General features: G+C 42.4%; 1 protein-coding gene and 1 long non-coding RNA gene across 10 annotated transcripts in view; one reads left to right on the forward strand and one right to left on the reverse strand.

The window, feature by feature from the left end:
- The window catches only part of RALGPS1 (Ral GEF with PH domain and SH3 binding motif 1), a 263,929-nt gene that overhangs the window by 56,058 nt on the left and 180,528 nt on the right, over window positions 1-27,343 (reverse strand). For all 9 annotated transcript variants that reach the window (XM_079962103.1, XM_079962105.1, XM_079962100.1 and 6 more), the window contains exons 10-11: window positions 17,732-17,869; window positions 15,586-15,679 (exon numbers count right to left, since the gene is read on the reverse strand). In XM_079962103.1, coding sequence (XP_079818229.1) covers window positions 15,586-15,679; window positions 17,732-17,869 — 232 coding nt within the window. The remainder of the gene's footprint in view (window positions 1-15,585; window positions 15,680-17,731; window positions 17,870-27,343) is intronic.
- On the forward strand, window positions 15,003-25,828 carry LOC307207976. Its single transcript, XR_013834911.1, has 3 exons — window positions 15,003-15,065; window positions 16,798-17,053; window positions 24,754-25,828. It is a non-coding gene; the product is annotated as an uncharacterized lncRNA (long non-coding RNA).

The raw sequence follows: 27,343 nt of genomic DNA on the forward strand, positions 1-27,343 counted from the left end.
AACCACTGTATGACAGTGCCCCCAGCTCCCAGCCCCTCAAGACGGTCCAGAAGGATGTTATGGTCGATGGTATCAAACGCCGCTGAGAGATCCAGCAGAACTAGGAAACAGCTCTCACCTTTGTCCCTAGCCCGCCAGAGATCATCAACCAGTGCGACCAAGGCAGTTTCAGTCCCATGATGAGGCCTGAATCCCGACTGGAAGGGATCCAAATGGTCTGCTTCTTCCAGGCGTGCCTGGAGTTGTTCGGCAACCGCTCGCTCAATCACCTTGCCCAAGAATGGAAGATTTGAGACTGGGCGATAGTTGGCCATCGTGGCCGCATCTAAAGATGGTTTTTTAAGAAGCGATTTAATAACCGCCTCTTTCAGTGGGTCTGGGAAGGCTCCCTCATGGAGGGAAGCATTCACCACCCCACGAAGCCCATTGCCCAGTCCTTCCCGGCTAGCTTTTATAAGCCACGATGGGCAAGGATCCAGGAGACAGGTGGTTGGTTTCACTCGTCCAAGCAGCCTGTCCACATCCTCGGAGGTAACAGATTGGAATTGATACCACTCAACTTGACTAGACAGAACTCTAGCACTCTCCCGCCCCGGTCCTGTTCCCACGGTGGAGTCTACTTCTTCCCGAATCTGAGCGATTTTATCTGCAAAAAACTTTGCAAAATCATTGCAGGAGAACATGTGGCCCGTACTGGGCCCCGATGTTGCAGGTGGTTCCGCTAAATTGTGAACCACCTGAAAAAGTCTCCTGCTGCTGTTTTCTGCAGATGCAATAGAGGCGGTGAAGAAATTCTTCTTCGCCGTCACTATCGCCACTTGGTAGGCTCAACGTTGAGCTCTAACCCGTGTCCGGTCAGATTCGGAATGAGTTATCCGCCACCGGCGCTCTAGCCGTCTCAACGATTGTTTCATTGCCCTCAGATCCGTGGAAAACCATGGGGCTGTCCGGGCTCCATGCAATCGGAGAGGGCGCTTCGGAGCCAAACAGTCAATAGCCCTGGTTAACTCCACATTCCAGCGGGCCACCAGGGAATCAGCTGAAAGGCCACCAACATGGGATAAAGCATCCCCTACCACTCTCTGGAAACCATTTGGATCCATTAAGTGGCGGGGGCGGACCATCTGAATTGGTCCCACCTCCCTGCAGAGGGGATGGGTCGCAGAGAAGTCCAGTTGCACCAGGAAGTGATCTGACCATGGCACTTCTTTCCTTTCGCTTTTAGTTAGTGTCAGATCACCAACATCCATAGAGGTAAACACCAGGTCCAAGGCATGTCCGCGGCTATGGGTTGGGCCAGACTTATTCAGGGACAGCCCCATGGAGGCCATGCTTTCCACGAAGTCCCGAGCCGCCCCTTCTAAGGTTGTGTCGGCATGGATGTTAAAATCCCCTAGGACAACCAAGCTGGGTGTCTCCAGGAGAACATCCGCCACGACCTGAAGCAGCTCGGGCAGGGAATCCTTGGTGCAGCGGGGAGGTCGGTACACCAAAAGGAATCCTGTAATGCCCCTATTGCCCAACTTCCAGAACATGCACTCGGAAAACTGGGTCTTCCCAATAGGACGCATGGTGCAAACTAATGACTTTCTAAAAATCACTGCAACCCCCCCTCCCCGCCCACATGACCTGGGTTGCTGTGCGTAAGAGAAACCTGGTGGACAAGCAGCGGCAAGGACAGGCCCATCTGCTACATCCAACCAAGTCTCTGTTACACATGCCAGGTCAAGTCCTCCATCCATGATCAAGTCATGGATGGCAGTGGTCTTATGAATCATTGACCTGGCATTGCACAGCAGCACCTTCAGGTCATGTGGGTATCCCTTGCTGATTCTAGTATCCATCCGGTCAGGACCAGACCCGGAGGCAGGAATAGTCCTCAGATAACGACTAAACCTGCCCCCTCTGTAATGACATGGTCTAGTCTTAGCGTAACTCCTCCTCCTACCCGTGATCACTGAGATCGGTTGTCCCAGTGCATCTCCCCCTGTGGAACATGCCCCAGCCATTTTGTGGGCTGGGGCCCACTCCCCGGCAGCCCTGACCCCTCCCCCTAAGAACAAAATAACACCGTAAACAGACAAACAAAACCAATCAAACAATACAACAAAAAATGTAAAAATTACAAAAACATCAAAATAAAAAAATAATTCCCCAAGCCCAACCAAACATCCATCCCACCCCCACCCCCCACATACAAAAAATCCAAAGGAAATTTTTAAAAAACATTTTAAAAACACTCTGTGCCCCTCTTGCAGTAACAACTGTCCTAGTGAGGCCTGTCAGGCCCCGCCCCGGGCCAGATGGTAAGTGGCAAAAGCAGGGCCCTCAAGCACTCACTCAGGGGAGTCCTCCTGGGCAGCAGGCAGCAGGTAGCACACAGTCCTTATGAGACTTCAGGCCCCGCCCCAGGCCAGATGGTAAGTGGCAAAAGCAGGGCCCTCAAGCACTCACTCAGGGGAGTCCTCCTGGGCAGCAGGCAGCAAGCACCAAGCAGTCCTTGTGAGGCTTCAGGCCCCGCCCCAGGCCAGATGGTAAGTGGCCCTCAGGCACTCACTCAGGGGAGTCCTCCTGGGCAGCAGGCAGCAGGTAGCACACAGTCCTTGTGAGGCTTCAGGCCCCGCCCCAGGCCAGATGGTAAGTGGCAAAAGCAGGGCCCTCAAGCACTCACTCAGGGGAGTCCTTAAACTGTGTTCTTAAACTGTGATGATGCTTATTGCTTCCTTTTTTAAATGTCAACAACTGAGTTTGTAACCTACTGTAATTATATCCTGATCCAAAACCTGAAAATATGTTCCATCGGTATTTCATTCTGGTTTCAAGCCTACAAAATTATTCTCAAAGTCTTGGTCCATGAACTGATTATTCAAGAGATTTTATGGACCAATAAATTATTATTATGCCAAACATGTATATCTTGTTTCCTAAGGGCGGCAGTGGGTTTTGCCACTCATTATTAGCCTGGATATCTGCCTGGTGTCCCTAAATATTGGCAACTCCACTCCACCCTATGGAACTTAAATGGAGAACATAGTTCAGTTAGTACCTCTGCAGGTGGTTTTGTTAAAAGGAAAAAGGAAAAGGGAAAAAAAGCAAGAAAAAACTTTGGAGAAACCATTTGATGTTTGATTTGGCATTACTCTTACTTGAACTTTCAGATCTGAGGAAGCAGAATTCAGTTCCCAGACGGGTGCCCTGGTGAGGAAGCATGGCACGCTACCCTCTGGCACAGAATACGTCTATCAATTGTGCTTAAAGTTCAACCACTTACAATTTGCTAAGCATTTGGCTGAGATGTATCTCTAATCATTCCAGGCAAGCAAAGAGTAAGGGGGAGTTTTTTAAAAATCTGTTTGTAGGTTCAAGATCATGTTCACTGATTTATTTCCCCTTAACACTCTTTATTTTTATTCACAGTTTATGAATTTAGAAATGCAAAGAAAATACACTGAGCATCTCATTAAATTACTACTGACAATTCAAAACAAAGAAGGCACCATATTCATTGCATAGCTCTATCCACCTACAATGCAAGCACCTGTTTAAACCAAAACTAATAATATGAAACTGTATCACAAAATAGTGGAAGTTTGTCTTTAGCAAAACATGTTAATTTCGGCAAGCTGCAAAAGCTGTTCTCCGAAGCCTAATGTAAATAGTGCAAACCTTACAGGAAATTATTTTGACAATTTCACCAGACTGAATTCATACCAAAATTTCTGACCATACTCAGTAGCTCTAATGCAGGCTTCCTCAACCTCGGCCCTCTAGATGTTTTTGGCCTACAACTCCCATGATCCCTAGCTAGCAGGACCAGTGGTCACAGATGATGGGAATTGTAGTCTCAAAACATCTGGAGGGCCGAAGCTGAGGAAGCCTGCTCTAATATCAATTACACTGATTCAAAGAGACCTGAAGACACTTTAACTGCATCTAGCACACCATGCAACATTTTTATGAAATTTTTTATGAAATTTTTTATGAAATTTTGAAGGGAATTGCTCATTTCTCAGGTGACTCTCAACTTAAAAGAATGTAAGAAAAGGTAGTGGTAAACATGAAGCCTATTTGATTAAGAAAAGAAATGAATCAGTTGCGAGCAGTATGTCAGCTAACGTTTACAACAACAACAACAACTTTCTTTTCTTTTTTCTTTTTTTCTCCAATACAATATTTTATTGTTTTTTCCATATTACATCACAATACAAATAAACCAAAGCCATCACCACATCCTCCCCATCCTCCCATATATCCCATCAATCAAACCTAATATTCTTTTGTCCCTCCCCCAGCTTCCCTCCGCCCCCACTCGATTTCCTCTACATTCTGAGATTACATTTATCTTTGCATTTTACAATCTTCTCCAACCTTCTGTATATTCTTATTATCTTTCCTTACGAATTTATCTTCCCTCAGATACTTTACATTTTAATCTAGGCATATTAGCATATCTTTTTTGAGTAGTATTTTACCATATATATTCATCAAAACATTCCCACTCCTTTTAAAATTTTGATTCGATTGGTTTCTTATAATAGCTGTTAGTTTTGCCAGAGTTATATATTCATTTAGTTTACAAATCCATTCCTCCCTTAAGGGTAGAGTTTGTGACTTCCACTTAGCAGCAATCACTACTCTAACTGCTGTACTTGCATATAAGAAAATCCCCCCCCCCCGTGGTATCAACTTTCTTTTTAGGTTGCTCTTTCCCCCTTGATATTTATTTATTTTAAATACTTTCATATCACCTACCATAAAAAATAAATCAATCAGGTTCATAATAAAACATTAAAAATACAACAGAAACAATGAACACAATAGCAACCAAGTTAGGATGAACTAAACATGCTGGTACAAATGGTCAGCAAAGCCCTGGAAGAAGAAATAACTTTTTAGCAGGCACCAAAAACAAAAAAGCAGTAGGTACTTAATTTATCTCTGAGGAGCAATCAATCCACAGGTGGCATGCCACAATAGAAAAGGCATTCCTCCTGGTTGTCACAAGACAGATCTCTGCAGGCTATGGAACAACCAAGAAGGCCTTGTTTCAAAAGCTTAATGATATAAAATTTAATGTAAAGAAAGAATTTGAACATCTTTTCCCTTCTTTGTGTCTTGATGTAGAGTGTTTGTTGGCAGGAAATTAACCTCAGATTTTTTTAACAGGCTAATGCTTTTAGAGCAGAAGTACCTTCTAACCAACAGTCTCTCTAGTCCTTATGGTAAGGTAGAGACAAGGGTAGTTCATTATCCTATTTCTACTCTGTCTTCCCCTCTGATCTGTATGAAACCCTGCAGAAGACTTCAGTTCTCTACTTCCTGCAATTAAGTAGGTAAAGGGACCCCTGACCATTAGGTCCAGTCGTGGCCGATTCTGGGGTTGCGGCGCTCATCTCACTTTATTGGCCGAGGGAGCCAGCGTACAGCTTCCGGGTCATGTGGCCAGCATGACTAAGCCACTTCTGGCAAACCAGAGCAGTGCACGGAAACGCCGTTTACCTTCCTGCTGGAGCGGTACCTATTTATCTACTTGCACTTTGATGTGCTTTCAAACTGCTAGGTGGGCAGGAGCTGGGATCGAGCAACAGGAGCTCACCCCGCTGCGGGGATTCGAACCGTCAACCTTCTGATCGGCAAGTCCTAGGCTCTGTGGTTTAACCCACAGCACCACCCACGTCCCTTTAGCAATGAAGTAGAGAAGAAAAAAAGAGAAAGCGCTGGATCCAAGGCTAGTCCTATTCAGAGTAGACTCATCTAAAGTAATGTATTCATGTTAGTCATGCCCTTTAATTTCAATGGATCTACTCTGAGAAGAACAAACCATAGCCATTAACTAAACAATCAAGTCCTTTGCTCCTATGGCTATTCTGAAACAACTATACAACCTCAGAGGCAAGCAAAGTAGGAAGAAGTAAATTGTTGAGAAGGTGGAAGAGTGAAAGGTTCTAATTACTCTTCTTGTCTTGTGCAGTAGCTAATTCTTAGCCATCCTGCATCTGTGACCAATTAAACAAACTAAAGGGTAATAGTTTCACATGTCTTTTGAGTGTAAGTGCTAAAAGTGGCTTCCTAGACTTCTGTGACTAATGGAACTCTAAATATAGCTAAGTGTAAATTTGCTATTTGAAGGGGAACAGTTCAGTTGTTTACAAAGTTTGCTCTTTATACAACAATAATGGCTGGAAATAGAGGCTGGCTGGTGCTTCCCAGGCACAATTAGTTTGTTTGTTTGTAAATTGCCACTATTCAACACCACTATCATGGTGGTATACAATTAATTAACTCATAGCTGCTTCATTGATTATTTACTTCACAAATCTGTTGTAGTTATGTACTACAGAGCTTCTACTCTGCCCAGATTTCATGTTTTCTCATCTCATATGCTTCGAGACTGATACACTTGCACCCCTCTTTACTCAAGGTTATGCCCATGTAATAATCAGGAAGCAGAATTTTTAGAGCAAATCATTTTGTTTTTCAACCCTTTGCTCACCAAATTACCAGGAAGATCAGCTCAACTTTATTTTAAATATCTGATGGAAGATAAAATCCCAAGGATATCATTGATAGTGGCTAAAGTTTTGTCAGTAGCTGTGAAAACCTACAAACAACACAGCACCTGAATCTGGACTAAGACTAAGCAGAGATTATAATAGTTCTATATAATCATTATTATGTCACAGTTCTGAATCTGTTTTGCTATTAGATTCTGGTATGCTTTATGTTTTTATTTTATTTCCAGCCTATTGACTGTAATAAATTGAATGAATGAATGTGAGATGGTGCACGCTGAATCACCTGAGGAATTCTGTTAGTGAAAAGCATTCCTTTGCTACATAATTTTGACTTCTCCCACAATTTCTTCCCAGGCCTCTGGATTTGAAGTCTGTGGAAGAGAGCCCTTTGTACAGATGAACCATAGGAGCACTATTCCCCAAGAGAGGAGGTGCTTGCTGTGTCCCACAACTACACGGTAAACCTGGGCTAGGAGACTGACTACAGTCTAGCCTCTCCAAGAGATAGGAGTGTTGCCTTTGCTGTCCCACTTTCAGTGTCTACAGGACCAAAAGCAAAAAAGGACAGAGGAACTGCATTATGTGGAGTCAGACCATTGGCCCATCTAGCTCAACACTGCCTACACCAGGGGTTGTCAACCTGGTCCCTACTGCCCACTAGTGGGCGTTTCAGGATTCTAGGTGGGCGGTAGGGGGTTCTATGGCACAAGCTGAATCCTCCTTCCAATGAGCACTGGTGGGCGGTAAGGAAAATTTCACCATTAGTGGGCAGTAGGTATAAAAAGGTTGACTACCCCTGGTCTACACTGATAGACAGTGGCTTCCTAGGGTTTCAAACAGGGAGTCTCTCCCAGTCACAGCTGGAGATGTTGGAAATTGAACCTGGTACCTTCTGCATCCAAGCAGATGCTTTACCTTCTCAAAAGCTATTTTTTCCACATCGGACAAAAACTATTGATGGCAAAGAGCAGAGATGCTGTTTGCTACAGCTCCTACAAGATGTTAGGATCTGTCGCTTAGATAAGTTCAAATGTACTCTGTGGGGAGCTGAAATAAATTCACATTGCTGGGAAACCAGTCATGAAGGAGATGGTTCCCTGGGCCTTGCCAACTTGAAGTTGTCAATTAGAGGCAGAGAGGCTTGGTTGCATTTGAAACCTAAAGAAAAGAGGAATCCAATTGGGAGGCTGAGGACTGAAGAAATGGAAAGAAATGAATGTTCCAAGGTCAACACAATTTCAAGAGCTGTATTGCTTACACAGGCACTAGCTGGTAATTTGTTCTGCAGCTGTTCAGTGGATAGTCAAGGTGGAAATAGAGAAACTGAAGCTTTCCGGGCAGGGTGTTTGAGCTACATTTAGCATCTGAGTGGGGTGCTTGGTATAGCAGGGGAGACTAGACAGAGAACAGACCCTAAAAATAATGATAAACCACAGACCTTTCCTTTAAAATCATCTCAGAAATATGCCTAAAATAGGCCTGTGCAATGTATAACACAAGGGGAAACCAAAGCCCCATTTGCACTTATGTCCAGCCCTGCAAAGGGTTGCCTTCATCCCACATTATATAACTGCAAAGTAGCTGTGGAAATAGACCCCCCAGGCAGTTGGAAGAAAGGAGCCCATGAGCACCTTGGCTTTGTCTATGCTCCAGAACCTTCCACATATAGGTGGAAATGCTTTTTTAAAAGTATTAATATATCTATGCAACTTGGCTGGTCAATACAATTTTCTTCTACAAAAGAGATGCGTGAAATAGAAAGGCCCACTAAACGGAACAAAGAAAGCATTTCTTTCTTTTTCTCTGCAAAGATTTCAGCCAGAAGAGACAGGCTTGGAGGAAGTTTCCAGTATATTTCCTGTAACGGAGTAATATTATACAAGGATGAATCTTACATTCTGCCAAGGATAAGAAGTAGCCCCTCCTGAGTCTAACGAATGCTCCTGTTTCAATAAAAAAGGCATGAAAAGACAGAATGTCGAGAGGCCTTTTTCCCCTTATAAGGCCTGAGTGTGCTTGCTATCTCTACAGGGCTTATGCATCCTTTTGGCACAGCACCAGAAATGAGGAGAAATTCAAATAGTATGTGGATTGAGTTATCCAAGAGGAAGAGATTCTGATGAATATTTAAAGAAATTCATACCTTCAGAATCAGTACAGAGACAGAAAAGAAACCCAGCACAGGACACAGTCTGGATGCCATTCCAAGACCACCTGCAGAGAAAAACCTGCATTGCTGAGCCAACAAACATGGTCATGTAGGGTCTGTATTCTTCCAAAGAAATGTCTAGATGGTTCAGCCTCATTCTGAGAACTTTGTCAAACTCTGATTCTCTCCCCCCCCCCACGCTTTCCTCTTTATTTTGATTCCTGCTACTCAGTCTTTCTAAGGTGTAATACATTTGTAGCTAAAAACAGCACAGCTACTTAGAAAATGGACATTCAGATCAAATGGAAGAGCAAAGGTTGGCCTGTACCAAAATGTATGTAAATACTGCTCACTGTTGCTAGAAAGGCCTCTGTGGAGATTAGAAGCTGTTTTAAGAAAAAAAACATTTTTAAATTACTCATGTTTTGTCCCACTTCCAAGTATTATGTCATGCCCCTAAATATTTAGAGGAACCCTTTGTTTTGTTCTGTCCCACACATAATATTCAAGCTAATGGAAACCTACTGTATATATAATCTTAACATCATCGCATGAATGTGAATCGCTGTCCAAGAACTAAATTAGGCAATGTGGTTAAATTTCTGGCATCCCATCTATGAACCACAACACAGGCATACACACACACACACACACACCCGATTGCAATTACTCACTTTTCACTAGTGTTACAGGGAATGCTCCCTATGCCTTCAAACAAACACCACAGGAAAACATAAAGGTAACAAAAAATCTCTCTCATGTAGACCCCACTAATATGTCTGGGAGCTGGAAAGAGCACATATTCTTGCAAACAGAGCTCCCATTTATTTGAATGGAGATTGAATGGAAGGTATTACCAGAAGTGTATGTTCAAGTAATCATACTTTTTGAGGCTTTTTTTTTAAAAGCTTGTTTTATTTATAATGTTAAGGTCCAACGCCGAGGGCCTTCTGGCGGTTCCCTCACTGTGAGAAGCCAAGTTGCAGGGAATCAGGCAGAGGGCCTTCTCGGTAGTGGCGCCCGCCCTATGGAACACCCTCCCATCAGATGTCAAAGCGATAAACAACTACCTGACATTCAGAAGACATCTTAAGGCAGCCCTGTTCAGGGAAGTTTTTAATGTGTGATATTTTAGTGTATTTTTGGTTTCTGTGGAAGCCACCCAGAGTGGCTGGGGAAACCCAGCCAGATGGGCGGGGTACAAATAATAAATTATTATTATTAAGATATAAACCTTTTATTTATCATTTATGCATTTAAAGCATTTATAAAACCAAGAAATGCAAACAAAACAAATATTTGGGAAACTGTGCCTAGGTACACATTAGCAGCTTAAAATGGAGTGAGGCTGTTTTCCCCAATGCATTTTAAGTTGCATTGGCACATTGTTGTACAAACCAGAGATGGAGCAGGAATATCTTTATCTGTTGTGCATTACTTGCTTTGTTTCCCCATTCCTGCAACCTTCCCAACTCCTATTTGTGAAGCCATCATCTGTCCATGCACTATCATCTAAACATGTGTAATGGCAGTCTCATATGTACACAACTCAGCTTAATTGTGAAGTAAGTGTGGCTTATGTTAACAAATCAGATGGAAACTGGTTTGAGGGAAAACACATCAAACAGCAGTATTTCTCAAGAAACGACAAGCTAGATATAGATTCTGGTTAATGTCATGTTTACACAGATTCAAATACCAGCGGAAGGAGTGCATTAAAGCCAGATTAAATGGTAATGCAGCCTACAGCCTACGTGTTGGATACAATGCATAAGACAGAATAGTTAAACTAAGAAAATATTAAAGAGGAGGTAAAGAGGAGAGAAAAAATGTATCTCTTTAATACGATGATAGTAAATACATAAGAGTGTGTGTGTCTGTGAGCTCAGTGTGTGTACAATTTCCAGTGTTGGAGCACATTATTCTTGCTTGCAGATTAATTCTATATTTGCTAATGGCTGTTATTAATGTATTGTAGGGAGTTTATTAGCCCACTGGGGATTCCAGAGTCTTCTCATTCTTAACACTGTGTGCCATTTAGTCATGAATACCTGTCAAACTCAAACTGATTTCAACATGTAAATGTTTACAGACTATATTTTTAATAATAATAATAATAATAATAATAATAATAATAATAATAATAATAAATTTTATTTATATCCCGCCCTCCCCAGCCGAAGCCGGGCTCAGGGCGGCTAACAACACTAAAATAGTGCAACATTATAAAAACATTATAAAAATTAATTAAAATCAAAATTGATTGCAACCATAAACTAAAGTTTTGTAAAGATTGCCAAAGGAGGGAGTCAGGCTGTGCCCTGACCAAAGGCCTGGTGGAACAGCTCTGTCTTGCAGGCCCTGTGGAAAGATGTCAAGTCCTGCAGGGCCCTTGTCTCTTGTGACAGAGCGTTCCACCAGGTTGGAGCCGCACCCGAAAAAGCCAGCCTAACTTCTCTGTGGCCTGGGACCTTCAAGATGTTTTTATTTGAAGATCGTAAGTTCCTCTGTGGGGCATATCAGGAGAGGCGGTCCCGTAGGTACGAGGGTCCTAGGCCGTATAGGGCTTTGAAGGTTAAAACCAGCACCTTAAACCTGATCCTGTACTCCACCGGGAGCCAGTGCAGCTGGTATAGCACCGGATGAATGTGATCTCGCACCGAAGACCCCATAAGGAGTCTCGCTGCAGCATTCTGCACCCGCTGGAGTTTCTGGGTCAGTCTCAAGGGCAGCCCCACGTAGAGCGAGTTACAATAATCCAGTCTGGAGGTGACCGTCGCGTGGATCACAGTGGCTAGGTCAGGGCGAGAGAGGTAAGGAGCCAACTGCTTAGCTTGGCGGAGATGAAAAAATGCCGCCTTTGTTATAGCTGCAATCTGCGCCTCCATGGAGAGGGAGGTATCGAAGATTACACCCAAACTCTTAACGGACGGTGCTGGCACTAATTGCACCCCCGCAAGAGATGGGAGTTGCCCCCTCAATCCCATATTGTCCCGTCCCAGCCAGAGGACCTCTGTCTTCAAAGGATTTAACTTCAACCGGCTCCCACGTAACCATCCAGCCACAGCTTCCAAGCATCTGATCAGTGTGTCTGGGGCCGAGTCAGGATGGCCATCCATCAACAGATAGAGTTGGGTGTCATCAGCATACTGATGGCAGCCCAGCCCAAAACTCCAGACAAGCTGGGCGAGGGGGCGCATAAAGATGTTTAAAAGCATCGGGGAGAGAATCGCACCCTGAGGCACTCCACACACCAAGGAGTGGCGCAATGACAATTCCCCCCCAAGCGCCACCCTCTGTCCCCGACCAGAGAGAAACGAGCGCAGCCATTGAAGGACTGTGCCCTGGATCCCCACGTTGGCAAGGCGGTGGTCCAGGAGTTCATGATCGACATGTTGAAAGCTGCTGACAGATCTAGAAGAATCAGCAGCCCCGACCCGCCTCGATCCAGCTGTCTACGAAGATCATCTGTTAGGGCAACCAGAGCCGTCTCGGTCCCATGGCCAGTGCGGAAGTCGGACTGGAATGGATCCAGAGCCGATGTTTCATCCAGAAACCTACCAAGCTGTTCAGCAACTGCTCTCTCAATCACCTTACCCAGGAATGGAAGATTCGAAACCGGGCGGTAATTGGATAGATCTAAGGGATCTAATGATGTTTTCTTTAAGAGCGGGCGCACCACTGCCTCCTTCAGTTCCCCTGAGAATGTCCCGGCGCCAAGGGACAAATTGATGATATCCCCCAGGGGGGCCCGCACCTCGTCTGGACACGCTCTAATCAGCCAGGACGGGCACGGGTCGAGAGGACAAGTGGTGGGCTTTCCAGCTCGGAGGAGTCTGTCCACATCGGCTGGGGATATCCGGTCAAAGTGGTCCAATACTGGACCCGAGGACAGTCGAGGGGCCTCCAGTTCCTTTATTGTATCCAAATTGGCAGGGAGGTCATGGCGGAGCAACAGGACCTTCTCCGCAAAAAAGCTCGCAAATGCCTCACAGCTGTGTGTCAAATTGTTATTTAAATTTGGCTGTCCTTCAAGGGACATTAAAAACCGAATTATACTAAATAATTGCGCCGGGCGAGAGCTAGCGGATGCAATGGAGGCCGAGAAGTAGGACTTCTTAGCGGCCTTCACTGCCATCCCGTAGGTTTTCATAAAAACCCTATAAGATGTTCTTGAGGCTCCGTCACGGGCACCCCGCCATACTCGCTCTAGCCGTCTGAGGTCCCGCTTCATTTTCTGGAGCTCCTTGGTAAACCAGGGAGCCCGGTTTCTGCGGGGTCGCAGAGGGCGCTTAGGTGCGATCTCATTGATGGCTGCCAGGAGATGGGTATTCCAGCCCTCAACAAGCTCAGTCAATGAGTCGCCAGGGGGAGAAAGGTCCCGCAAGGCTTGACGGAATCTATCAGGGTCCATCAGCCTCTGCAGATGAGCCCAAATCGGCTCACCACCTAAGAAGGGTGGGGGTGGAACGTCAATCCTGGCTTTCAGAGCGTAGTGATCAGACCATGGCACCTTCATCAAAGGAAACATGATCACATCTATACCGACACCAAATATCAAATCCAGCGTGTGGCCTGCTTGATGTGTGGGGCCCGAAACAAACTGGGAGAGCCCTAGTGTTGCTATGGAAGACACCAGGTCCAGAGCCTGTGAGGAGGGAGTGGCATCAGCATGGATGTTGAAGTCCCCCAATACCAATAGGTTAGGGAACTCCAAGGCCCAGTCGGCCACCGCCTCCAGCAGGCCTGACAGGGTGGCTGCTGGTGTGCTAGGTGGCCGGTACACCAGCCAGCCAGCCAAGCTCACCTCGGAGCCCCACACTAGGCCAACACATTCAATGCCGGGGATCGATGGCGATGGTAGAGCCCTGAAAGTTTAAAACACAAACTCCTTTCTCTATGAATCTAGAGGCAAGAAGGCAAGAAGAGCTTATACACACATTCATACATGTACATCCTGCCACAAGTAAGCTGTACAAAATTTCACCCCATCTTTTTTAAAAAATAGAAGTGATAAGCTGTATTGAAAACATTTTGCAGACAAAGCTTTTTCATCTGGAAGACAGCATGATACATTAAACAGAATTCTGATACAAAAACATCATTACTCCTATGCCTGTGTTCAATCTGATCAAAAAAATAAACCTGTTGATAAGATAAACAAGGTTTTCAGCAGCAAAAAGGCCAGAACTGATTTGATTTTTCTAGCTGCTGCCCAACATGATGAAATGGGGAGAGATTCTGCAGCATGTTTTCCCCAGCAGAAATCTACTCCATGGTATTTTGTGCAGTCCTGGTGTGGATTCCAGAAGAAGAGAGGTGGAAGACACAGGAGTGGCAAATGCATTTTTATCTCTAAGACTGAGCTCTGAAAACACCAGTTCTACAAGTTTTCAGAGTGGCTCATGATTGGATGGGTAAATGCTGGCTTTAGAATGTACATATTGGTTAGTACCTGTGATGTCACCGACATACCACTCTCCTGTGATCCATAGATAATTTTTCAGTTTTAAAAATTAAATGTGCACCACTTTTAAAACAAGCTTGTGTACTGCTTAAAAACAAACAAACAGACTGCCTGGTGCATATGGTAGGAGGTGAGATTGTGGGATGAAATGGGCGCTCATCTGGCTCATTGGTATGTATGTCAGAATAGTTTATGAGTCACATCAGAAAGTAAAAACCTACTATAAGCAGCAGCAGCACTTGTGATTTACAGAGCCACCCTCCCCACACCAACACTGAAAAATTACAATAACAAAATTTAGCAGAGGTGTCAACCAAGAGATTTGTCTGCTGTGCCAGCTTAACTGCAGTATACTGCTCTTTCTTGATTGAATCCATTAATTTTTCCATTCACACAATATCAAGGGATCTCAATATGTTTCCAGTGTTCAACCCAAACATTTTTTTAGTAGAAATTAAGAAAATAATTTTCTGACTTTGGGGCTATTGGTGATGTTATGCTGAACTACATGAAGAAGCACTAATAAAGGATGAAACCCTAAGGTGTGCCCTACAATTTGTGAGATTATGTCTAATATTTGCTGGAGCACATGGCCTAATCACTTCCACAAACAAGGGAACTGCAATTAAGCTTGGCTTCCTGTGATACCCGACTCTGGGATCCTAGTTTGTTGCTTCCTAACAAATCAGGTTCATAAACTAACAGTAAACCATAGTTTAGGCTGGCTAGTAATTCTGGGATCGTGTATTTAGACATTATAGGAAGTTACATTTATTTGTTGTTTCCTGATTTGTTTCTCTTATTTTCTCTAGGAGAGGAGCAAAGCACACCTGATTAGGCAGCATGCCCTAGTATGCTACTTGTTCAATATAAACTTGGCTTATCCCAACATGTGACTGCAGACAGTGTCATGCCTTCCTTCTGGATTATGGAAGTACTGCTACCTTTGTGAAGTTTGTTGTCACACATCTCCAACTATCAGGCAACAGAATATTAGAAGATGATTACAATTTTATCCTGCCTTTTCCTGAAGGAGCACATCCACCATATGATGAACCAGCTACTCTACTTAAATTTCTAATAAGATATAATTGTACAGAATTCAGAAGTGGTCTTCTGAATTTAGTCTGTGGGCCTCATTCATGAATTCTTCAATTTAAGTGCATGGGGCTGTAATGCAACAAGTAGGCCTATCTGGTTTTTATTTTAAGTTTTCACAAAACGGTCTCATTTTGGAAATGAGGTTAGATCTTATAGACAAGTTCCATCTGGGGTTTCACTCAAACCCCTGACAATATCATTACTGTTTAAATATCATTTTTTAAATCAACAACAACAAAAATCTAAGTATATCCCTGCCAGGAGCACCTTTTTAAAAACCCTTTTATTCAAGTCTGATGCTAGGCCATCTTTTCCATGAATTCAACTGGGCCAAAGGAAAGGATGCTACGTACTTGTAGTTGTCGTCTTCCACAAACTTTTGAAGCTCTTCAATGTACCGGACAGACTTTAAGTATTTTTGCACATGGGGTAACGTTATAAGGTGATCTGCATTTTTTAAAAAAAGCACATATAAATCCCATAACTGTCAAGAACAAAAGCAGTTTCAACCACATGCTTCAAACTTTTATTTCCTTGCACTGTCTATGCTGAAATATAACACCAAGCTTTCCCACCAAGGACAGATAGATAGGCCAGTGAAACGGAAATTTCCTCACCATGAATTTCTCATCTCCAAAATTTCCAGAGAGGATTAGACATCTTTAGAATGAAAGATGAGTGCAAGGTGGCACATAACTCAACCCTCTTCTGAATAGAGATATACTCTATACCTGGTGCCAAACCCTTCCCTGCCAAGTTCACTGCAGTCTGATTCTCCACACTGCACTCCTTATGTTCTCTGCCTGTCCTGTGGAGAGGGAAGCCTGTAGGAATCAAAAAGTAGCATGGCAATCATCTGCAAAGTGGGAGAGACTGAAACTTCCTCCATCTCTGTCACAAAAGGGATGGATCAAGAGTTCGAGAACAGCATCATGGGCCCAAAACTTGATGGAAGCTGTGAAGATATCTCGACAAACTTTCATATCCCTCCTGCCAGCTTTTAAAGGCGAGATATGGCATGCTTGCTCATGAGACTCTTTCTCCCTATAAGAATGGTGTTCTTGGAGGCGCGCATTCCTCCAAGGGGCATGGGTCTGTTACCAATCGCAGAGGTGGCACCAAGTTCTTGGCAACAGGACAGAGGTCAGCCCCTCTATTATTTATTGAATTTATATACCGCTCTATACCCGAAGGTCTCAGGGCAGTTCATCTAGTTCAGGGACGGCCAACAGGTAGATTGTGATCTACTGGTAGATTGCGGGATGCCTGTGGTAGATCACCGGACCCCTCCCACCCCCTTCAAAAAAAAAATCTGAACAACTTTGGTCAATCCAGTGGGTAGATCACCGCCAGTTTTTTTTAATTGTGGGAATAGACTGCAGTCTCTTGGAAGTTGGACAAGCCTGTAGTTGTTCAGTCTCCCCTCCTGGCTAGTTGACCCATTGTTGGGAACTGCCTTGCATTTCCTGGCTTTTAAACACAAAGGGGAAGAGACTCCACCCTCCCTCTTGGCTGCTCCCTGCTGATGCATCCTTCACACTCTCCTCTTCTTCCTCATCTGATAGCAACCACTACTCCTGCCCTGAGCCAGTCAGGATCTAGTGGATCATGACATAGCCTAAACTACCTATGGCTGGGCTCCTAGTTGCGGTAACAAGATTCAACAGTTCAGCTCCTTACATTGGGAGATCTGAGTGGCTCCTCCCACTGGAGATGCATTCGAGATTGGCCCTACCTACAAGTTCCATTAGAGGTGCCACCTCAAAGAAGTCTAATGCCCTCTGGAGCCTCAGAAAAATCTGATTTCATTGGGCAGAGAATGTAAGTACTGTATTGAGGTCAAATCTTCTCTCATTAGGTATGAACACAATAGCTTTTATGGAAATATGTAGTAGAAAATGACAATTGGCAGAAAATCACATTTTTTCAGTCTCCCCTCCAGATCTCTCATGAATGGATGAAATAAATGGTATATAAATACTGTAAATAATAGAATATAAATAATATTCATAAGGGAAATGGAGGGAGTTTATACCACAAAGAGGCACAGCTAGAAAAGACTGAGGACAGGTTGCAAGGGAAACTGCAGCTATAGAACAAGTCTACATGACATTATTATGAGAATTCAAAAGCCATGCCACTAATTCTGGCAGAAAAAGGCAAAGATTTTCTAGAAATCAGAGTAGGCCACAAGCTCATAGGAAGCACTGAACCGCTCAAGTGGAATTTGGCCATAACAAAAATGTAATGCAATTTATGTAAAGTTTGACTGTAATAAAAAGGTAAAGATGGGGTGTATATATTCATGTCTGCAGACTTAAGCTGGGCCAGAACAACAATCACTTTATCTAATTTCCTAATTTGGCAGAAGCTAAGTGGTTCAGTAGCACAAAGCTTCCTGATCTACATTATCCCTTAAGGCCCCTCTTTGTATGAGGCAGACATCTGGTGCTAATTTACTATATTAAAGAAATATTGGTGAAGAGGAAAATTACCAACCATAGCTACAGGAGACTTGCAAATCAGCAATTATTCGGAGGATATTGTTCATTTGATTGGATCTTTGTTCGTTCTCCATGATGCTGCCTGAAGCAGGATATGCTGAATCAATGTAGATTAAATCCAACAAATAAATCCCTGAAATTAAAGAAGGGAGGTTAAATCAGGTGCTTTATAAAGATACAGGGAAACTTGGGTGCAATAAACAAAAAATCAAGGAACCCCTGGCTATCCACTTGAATAATCTTACTAAAAAACAAATGAGAGCTGAATAAAGAAAAGGCCCACAGAGTTTTCATCCTACTTGGCACAGAGAACCCTCTTCCCTTATTCAGTCATTGAAATCTCAGCATGTTCAGGATTGCACACTACTATTGGCCAAATTTTCTACCACACTGCACCAGTATATTTTCTTGAGTGTTATTTGATCCAAGGACTGGTATTTAACAAGAAAAGAGAAATATCGTAGATGCTAAGTTTGTAGTACAAAGTGCATACAAAATGCAGGGAATTTAACCATGGAATTAGGACTGGCATCAAGCTTACACATCTGCACCAAGACTAATGTTGATGAATGCTAACCAGGCTAAGCTTTTCAGTAGTTTGGAACGGTGCATTGCTAATATTAACCATGCTCACGACAAACCCTACTAACATAAACTATGGCCTATGCCAGTATATATGTAACCACGCATCTTGGCTAATGTTGACAAAGAAAGTTGAGGGGAATTAATAGAGGGGAAGGAAGAGGGATGGAACAGTTCACAGCCAGGTGCCAATAACTTCACTGTGGTCAAGAGGTGGTCTGAATTATGTCTGGACTGGCCCAGAGGGAACTGAGAGAAAAAAGAACTGTAAGGGAAAACAAGCTTATCTACTCTCACATTCCTCTTGTAATATCATTTCTCAACTTAATTCAATTTCAAACCTTCATTTTAAAAAGTGAATTAATAGTGATGATGGGAATTGCATACTTCACCTAAACAATGTCCTATCACCACCCCCCAAAAGCAAATCCACATTGAATTCTGCTTCCCTTTTCACAACCAAAATGTTTTTCAGTCCTGTCATCACAATTTGATTCTTGGCATCATTTCAGAGCAATCTTATTGTTTGCAGATCTTGCTTGGTGTAAAATACAGCAAGTGATCATGCTGAGGTTGCATGTTTTCTGTTCTGGGCTAGAAGAGACATTTATTAAGTTTGTGACTCAACAGGAGAAGCCACAATTTAATGGGGAAAGTGTTAGTCATTTGTGGGTTCCTGCTCAAAAATGAACGACAAGCATGTTATTATTTTTGCAAGATATATCCAAGAGTCACCATCACTTTAAACAGATGACAGAGAATTATGCCTACCTGTGAGAACTTGCAAAGGATAAATGAAACATAATAAGGACAGGTGGGAAGAAAGCATGGTTGACTTGTACTTAGGGAGTCTTCCAGGAAGCTGAATATAGGAATACAAATTAGGATTGCATCTCGGTTGGGTAATTCGGGTCAAAATAGTCATTAAGTTAGATCTAACCAAGTCCTATTCTGAATAGACCCATTGAGTTTAAAGGGTCTAAGGTTAGCCATGCCCATTAATTTTAATGGGTCTACTCTGACCAGGGCTAGCATTAGATACAACTTATTGGGTGGTCTTCAACTTTTGTGCATTTTGAACGTTCCATCTGTGCATGCATTGCAGCTCCCCTCTCCTCCCCCTGCAGGCTATTCTCCTAACCTGCCCTGAGCCAATTTGGGGGCAAAGGGAGGATGCAGAGGAAACAGAACAGGAAAGCCCCACTGCACAAGCAGTCCTTGTGCAAGTCTTCCATTGGTGAGGCGTGTTAGATGAATCCTGCCCATAATATTTCCCCCCATAGTCTTTGATACTGCATGAATTATGTATAATTATTGATTGCATTTTAAATTGTGTTTTACTATTTTTAACTAAACTGATTTTGAACATTTTTGTGAATGGAGTGTTTCCAGTATTTCTATTGCTGATAGCAACAAATACCAAGAAACATTATATTTGGCTATTTGGTAAAATTATAGCTGCTGAGAACAATCCAACCCCATAACCCTAGTCAGGGAAAAAGTGAGCCTTGGTGAATCTTGCTAGTGACCACTGTCACTGAGGGAATAAAGGTACAGCTATTAAAAAGCATGGTCTTAAGAGATCGTCACTGAAGTTGCTGCTCTCTCGCTCTCTCTCGGGGGGGGGGGGGGAGAGTGCAGCATAAGTTAGTTTTGCCTTTGTGTGAATGCCTCGCCTATGGACTTGCAATGGCACTAAAATCATATGAAGCTACCTTGTAACAAGTCAGACCACTGGGACTCACTAGCTCGGTGCCGTCTACTCTGAATGGCAGTGGCTCTTCATGCTCTGAGACAAAGATCCATTTAAGTGGAAATGATAGGGACCTTATAAGTTGCTCTGCTAGTGGGTTATGGCCACCCACTCATCTTGACACTTTAGATATTTGGGGATTGTTGAGATGTCTGCATGCACCAAATAAGTGAACAGGATGATGATCAAGAGAAGAATGTAGTTATGTTACACCTATGTTTTCTGTATGGTTCGAAACAAATGGTACCGTATATTTAAGATGAAACAAGAAACTATTGAGTGATGTGTCTAGAGTAGCATATACTCTGTAAAGGAGAACAAACAATAAATGCTTTGTGTTTGCCAGAGCCATCATTTTTAGCTTCACTGCGCCACCCCCCCAAGTTTGTGATGCATACAACATCTAAGGAGTTCTGTTAGAAGAGGAATAAAACCTTAATTCGTGAGTTTCTGGTGAAACTGTACTAGTGTTCACTGGTTCTTGGTGATACAAAATAGAATTCAAAAGCCATGCCACTAATTTTGCTTGTTCAGGGGGACTCTGAACTTGGCAGGATCCTCTGCCAAATCACCTTCAATCTAAAAGATATTTTAAAATTAGTTCCTGATATTAGTGTGTGTATATGTGTGTGTGTGTGTGTGTGTGTGTGTGTGTGTGTGCGTGCAATTCAAAGAAAAGTGAAAAGAATTCCACTTCTATCTATGCAAATCCCTGGCTATGCCTACCTTTCTGAATGTCAACCATACTGCTTGGTACATAAGGGAACCTCCTTCATGCTGGTGATCTGGACTACAGCTCCTGTCATCAATGACCATTGGCTGCGGTGGCTGAGACTGAGGTGTGTGTAGTTCAAGATGTCAGGAGGGCTCACAGCTGGGGGAGGATGCTAGAGGGCTGTGAAGATGGGGGAGTTGCATTCATGGTTTGGAGTGGGAACCCAATGAATTTTTTTTATTTTTATTTTTGCTTTCACATGGACTTGCTACATTTACAATGGTTCACAGGCACAGAAGTACGGGAAAATCGGTTTCAACATAATAGGGTATCTTCAAAAATAAATTAAAACATGAATTCTAATAAAAACCTTAATGAGCAAAAGTATTAGAAAGAAAGGATGCTCAAGTTACCTACTAGATGCCCTAGGCCAGCCTGACTCATTTATTGGTTTTCCATTACCATAGGCAGCTAATATTATTCTGAAAAGTGCCTTTGCAGAAACACAGGAAACTAGTGGGGCAAGGACTCTTGGTGGCTTCTGCCTTATAAAAGCAGCACCAAGCCCAATCCTTCCCAAATTGTCCAGGAAAATGTTCCATGTAGTTTCCTCTCCTTTCCCCACACCTCCTCTTTGTGTTTGTCCAAAGAAAAACCTCTACAAGTGGAAAGTGGCATGCAGGAAACCATGTAATATAATCTAAAACTGAAGCTTGTTATTTCCACATTTCAAGCTTTGCCGCAAAGTTCTAACAATTCCATTACATCAGGGGTGGGAAACCTCAAGTCCAGAGCTGAATGTGGCCCTCCAAGCATCTCTATCTGGTCCCCAGGACTCCCCCTCAGGTCACTTACTGTCCCTGTTTCGTATCTTCCATGCATGTTTCTGCCTGCCTGGAATGTATCTTTGAATACTGATAATGCCTCTTCCTTCCCTGGCTGAGGGATAGAGACAGATCTGTGATGGTATGTAGACACTAGACTACTGTACAAAGGTAAAATGTACACTAGTTGCTCCAACATCATTTACTTCTGAACCACTTGTGACTGGCATGTGGCCCCTGGAAGGTTGCCCAGAGTGAAATACAGCCCATAGGCTGGAAAAGTTTTCTCATCGCTGCCCTACAATATGTTATTTTGCCTATTTTATTGAGAACTTCACAGCTTAAAACACTACTTTTAATTTGGGAGTGTGGTATTATTTATTAAATAGTTACAGACTTTGACATTTGTACTGCAAAACCATGTTGTAAAACATTGTTATAAGGTCTTGGGTAATATAACATCTTCATGTTGTCTTCTCCATGCAGTTTGTTGAGATTGTGCCATTCTCTGAAATGGAACTGATTTTTTTTTTTACTACATAGCTTCATAATTATTATAGTTTCCTGCTAGCTCAAGTTAAAACATTTCTATATAACTCCCTTGTGCTTTCAAGCTCAATTGCTCCTTATGGAACATAATACACTGACAACTGTATATGTGAATGAGCAGCATTTGCAAGTGGGCAGTATGCACACAGAGGCAGCTGTTGTCAAATGAAACATTTAGAAAACCCAAACTCTCAATGGATGGAATGACACTACAGCTGCTGAGAAGTCCAACCCCATGGTATTCATACTAGGAAACCTTAGGCAGCTTCACAAAACCTTGTTTTGTGGATGGTAATCACTGCTTGTTTTGAGATGCTAACTCTTGAGCCTTCTCAGCTATGGCACCTGGTCTTCAGAATTCCACCTCCTGGCTGCTTTTTAAAAGTTTGTAACAACATTCCTTTTTCTTAAGCTTTTAATCTCTGCACTTACTGATATGACTATGTCTGTTCCTGAATAGTAGGGAACCCTACTGAAAGGGGTTGGTTCATGGGCGTAACCAGGATTTTTTTGGCGGGGGGACACAGAAAGTTGTTGAGGTAAAATTCCCCCCAAAATCCCATTGCAGGGGTCAGGCTTCGGGGGGGACGACAACTGCCCCCCTGCTCTCCTTGGCTATGTCCATGTGGTACTGATAGGAAAGGAGAAAATATCAGAAAATTGGGAAATCCACTCACAGAAGGTGGCTTCATCTTTTTGTTTTTTGAGAGAGAATGCAGTTATGATTAAATACTTTTTTGTGTTTTCTTGCCCTGCCTTGGAAAAGAACACACTAAGATTTCAGAAATGAATTGTGCTTGCTCCTAAAGCTACACTTGTGGGGTTTTAAAACATCAAACTATCATGATAAATTCCAAAGACTAAAATAACAGGAACAGCAGCTGTGAGAGTCAAATGTAAATTCTGTCCCCCTCAGAGGAGCGGCAAGCCATCACAAAATACTGAATAGGGCACATCTCAAGCAAAAAACCTCCAGGCCTGGACAATATAGGGAAGCTTAGAAAGGATCATTGATAATAATTAACATGTTATTATAACTTAATGCAATAACACATGTAGAAAATAAAAGCACACCACATTTTGGGGGTGAATAGTTTATGTCAATGTAATCTGCTTATAATCGAACCAAATATAACCCAATATTTTGAATTTTCAAATATTTTTTTAAAATAATTTTCCCGTCTGGGAAACTGAAATTCATTCCTGCAGATGAATTTTTCTCAGCAAAGTTTTCAACTTTTCAGCAAAGTTTTGGGAATGCGACCTACAATCCTAAATGATTTAATTTCACAAGAAGTAATGGGAACCGAAGGAAAGTCAAGCGGCTCAACAGAGTTGTTAAATATTTGAAAAATACATAACATACCATTTACTCAAAATACTTCTTGGAAATATATTCCCTTCTTTCATGTGAGTCACATTCAACATTCTCCCCACAAGCATGCTTAGAATTGCAACTTTAGGGTAAATTGACACAACCAAATAATTCAGATGGGTTTTTCTGTGTTCAACATGTGTATTTGATCATTGTAAAAATCCAATGTGAGTTAGAATCCTATCAGTCTGGATTCTGGAGCACTTCTTTTTCCCCTGGGAAGGTCCTCCTGCATAAATGGGCTTTTCCTGGCTCTTTTCTCTTGTCCTCCAACAAACCAGAATATCTGTCCTCTTCAACCATATAGAACCATATAGGTAAGCAAACTTTTTCAGCAGTGGGGGCTGGTCCACTGTCCCTCAGACCTTGTGGGGGGCCGGGCTATATTTTGAAAAAGAAAGAAAGAACTAATTCCTATGCCCCACAAATAACCCAGAGGTGCATTTTAAATAAAAGCACACATTCTACTCATGTAAAAATATGCTGATTCCCGGACCATCCGCAGGCCAGATTGAGAAGGCGATTGGGCCACATCCGGCCCCCAGGCCTTACCATATTTTTTGCTCTATAAGACTCACTTTTTCCCTCCTAAAAAGTAAGGGGAAATGTGTGTGCGTCTTATGGAGTGAATGCAGGCTGCGCAGCTATCACAGAAGCCAGAACAGCAAGAGGGATTGCTGCTTTCACTGTGCAGTGATCCCTATTGCTGTTCTGGCATCTGAGATTCGGAATATTTTTTTTCTTGTTTTCCTCCTCCAAAAACTAGGTGCGTCCTGTGGTCTGGTGCGTCTTATAGAGCGAAAAATACGATAGTTTGCCTACCCATGATATAGAATGATGGAAGGCACATCTAACTGGGCACCTTTATTGAAGAAGAGTTGATGCTTGCATTCTAGGTGTCACAGTAACCCTAGTGAGACAGTGTGAAGTGATACTCTGTCTACATACTAATACTAGAATAATCCCAAGAAAAGCAAATGGTGAGTCAGGGAGCAGCCACATCTTTTCACCTAGGATGGAAGCATGTTTTAAAACACAAATCCACAGGTCCATGTAACAAATCATACAGGTTGTTTAAACATGTTTAGTCTAGTCCTTTTGGATAGCGGGGTTCAAGATACTCTCTAGCAGCTATTTCATTTTTGGCTGAAAAGGTGTTTTCTGCTGAGAAAATTATTTCTGAAAGCCATTCTTAATTTGTTTTTTCTTCTCCTCCCAGCATGCAGCACACCTGAGGAAACAGTGGCCTTTTTGCAATTTCTGTGAACTCTTAACTGTCCTTCTTCCAACTGAATGGACATTCATTTTCTTAACTCAACCTAGTGTGTGACGTGGATTAATTTAAGCATGATACTTTGTTCTGTATTTTGCACTGTTATAGTTTAAGTGATCAAAACCTGCAAAACAGAGCATGGGAATACTGAAATTGCTGCTTTCCCTGATTGGAGGCAGACAGTAACTCTGACATTAAAAAGACCACTTCATGTCACCAAGTGCCAAGTCATGGATGAGAACTGCATGTGCCTTTTGCATTTTCCCTTCTGGCATGAAGAACTGCATTTTCTGCAATTTGTCAAATGAACTTGATTTCACTGATTTTATATTTGTGGATATACCACTTCTTTTAACATTTCAATGCTGATTCTTCAGGGAAACTTAAAAAAAAATCCTTCAGAATCCAGGAACTGGTTTTTTTATCTGGCAATTTGGCACTTGTTCACACAAATTTGATGTATTTTAGCATTTTCAGACAACCCCTTAATATGTAACCCAATTCAGATAAATGATGGAAGACCATGTAACTTGTACCAGCTTGCAGAACTTCCTTAATGTGTGGTGGGGGGTCAAAAGAATACACAGCAGCTCTCACAGCCAATGATTTCTTGTAGCTGGAGGTGCTGGAGCCCAATACAATAAGCTGCTCTTTCTCCTTCTTTTGAAACTTTTCTTAATAGGTAATAAAAATATATATTCCTATGTTGCTGGTTCCCATTCCTGCCTGAGCTGTTACAGGTTTGCTCAACAATTTCACCACTTTCATAATGCCTGTTCAACCTCCATAGAAGCTTGCCTGTTAGTTGATGCTTTTACATGTTGGAAATAACTCACTGTTTGCTTTCAAAGGCAACATCACTACTTAGATGCTCTTCAGGACAACGTGCTCTTTAGAACCAGTATCGTCACCAAATGTGCCCTAATACTGCATGACTTCATAAGAAACCAATGTGTGTTCCCTTTCACTACATTTTTGTTCTGTTAGTACAACAACTGCAATAAATGGATAGTTAAAACAATTCTGAGATATGAAGCAATTATGTCTGTCTTTAAGAATAAAAATTATTTCATTTGCTCTGTTTTATTCCTGACAAATAACAGCTAAGCTACATATTACAATAAATTTATGAGTTCTACACCATTCATGGTTCCTTTTGGGTGGGAAATATTTGGGGACACTGAAACTTGACAAAAGGATATGGAAATGAGTTAGATAATCTGGTTAGATAAAAGTGTATGTGGTGGTATAGCAGCAAAATCTAGAAGTGTTATACTGTAGGTTAAACAATGGGGGAAGTATAAAACTTTACAGAATGAAAATACATTAATATAAAAACTCAGCTAGATACACAGCAAGTGAAGTAACTGTAAAATTAACATATGTCTGTCCCAAGAAAAAATTAACAAAGAGGCACATATTATCTGTCAAAATAAAGTCAAAGATAATAAATAAGTAGCTGAAGCTACATTGGAATGAGAAGATGGAAAATATAGAACACTAATCTAAATCAAACCGCCGTCCCCCATTCATATGTAAAAAGAATAGGGTGAAGAATAGTGTGATTCTATAGTTATCCAATTAATGATGATAATAATAATAATAATAATTACACACCCTTTACCCTAAGGACCCAGGGAAGGTTACAACATTAAAACATAATGTTAAAAACTGCTTAAAAAACTTGCAATAATAAAAATATCTATCTCAAGCATAACTTTCTTGTTTCCTCCATCTGCTTGAGACTATAGAAGCAGGTGTGTTTGTGAAGCACCTTTAAGACCACAACACACAGGTGGTAGCTTGCATTCAACAAGTTACAAGTGGTGCAGGCCCTGTTTCTTCCCATCAGATATCTAGTGCAATAATGAACAGCTAATGGTCAAAGGAACCACTGCCCCATTCTAGATTCAAAGTATGCCATGCAACATCTCCTGATAAGGATATTACAAATAATATATTTACTGCTACCAAGAAGTTTAAAAGCTGAGGTGCCTTTACTGTGTGCTAGTTCTGATGTGGGAAACCCAGGCTCAAATCCCTGCCTGCTGATGAGGTTTACTGGGTGTTTAAGTTGTGCTTGCAGCACAACTTCTATCACATGACTGTTATGGGGTTGATATGGCTGTTCTTGAATTTGTACCCTCAACAACCAACTTTTTATTATGAACGCCATATTGTCTTACTTGTAGCCAAGGGTGCCAGCTTGAACCAAAAATTGGGGTGGCCCAGGAAAGTCTTGTCCTGCATAATCAATCACAAGACACAGCGCTTGCACACCATTTGAATGGCAATGCTTATCAACTTGGGGAGGGGCAGCCCCCTCGAATATTTTAGGGGGGAGCAAAGGGACCTCAGCCCCTAGGAGTTGGCTCCTATGCTTGGAGCATCTTTCTCTGCCTTCCACAGCAATGGAGTACACATTTAAATCAGGTTTCTACCCCATAATCTTTAAAATGTATTAAAGCCACTTAAATGAAGAAATACCACATTTTATTTACAGACTTAGGGCCGAGTCCACTGTTAGTCTTATTCA

This window comes from Podarcis cretensis (genome assembly GCF_951804945.1).
Source record: "Podarcis cretensis genome assembly, chromosome: Z".
Taxonomy (NCBI): domain Eukaryota; kingdom Metazoa; phylum Chordata; class Lepidosauria; order Squamata; family Lacertidae; genus Podarcis; species Podarcis cretensis.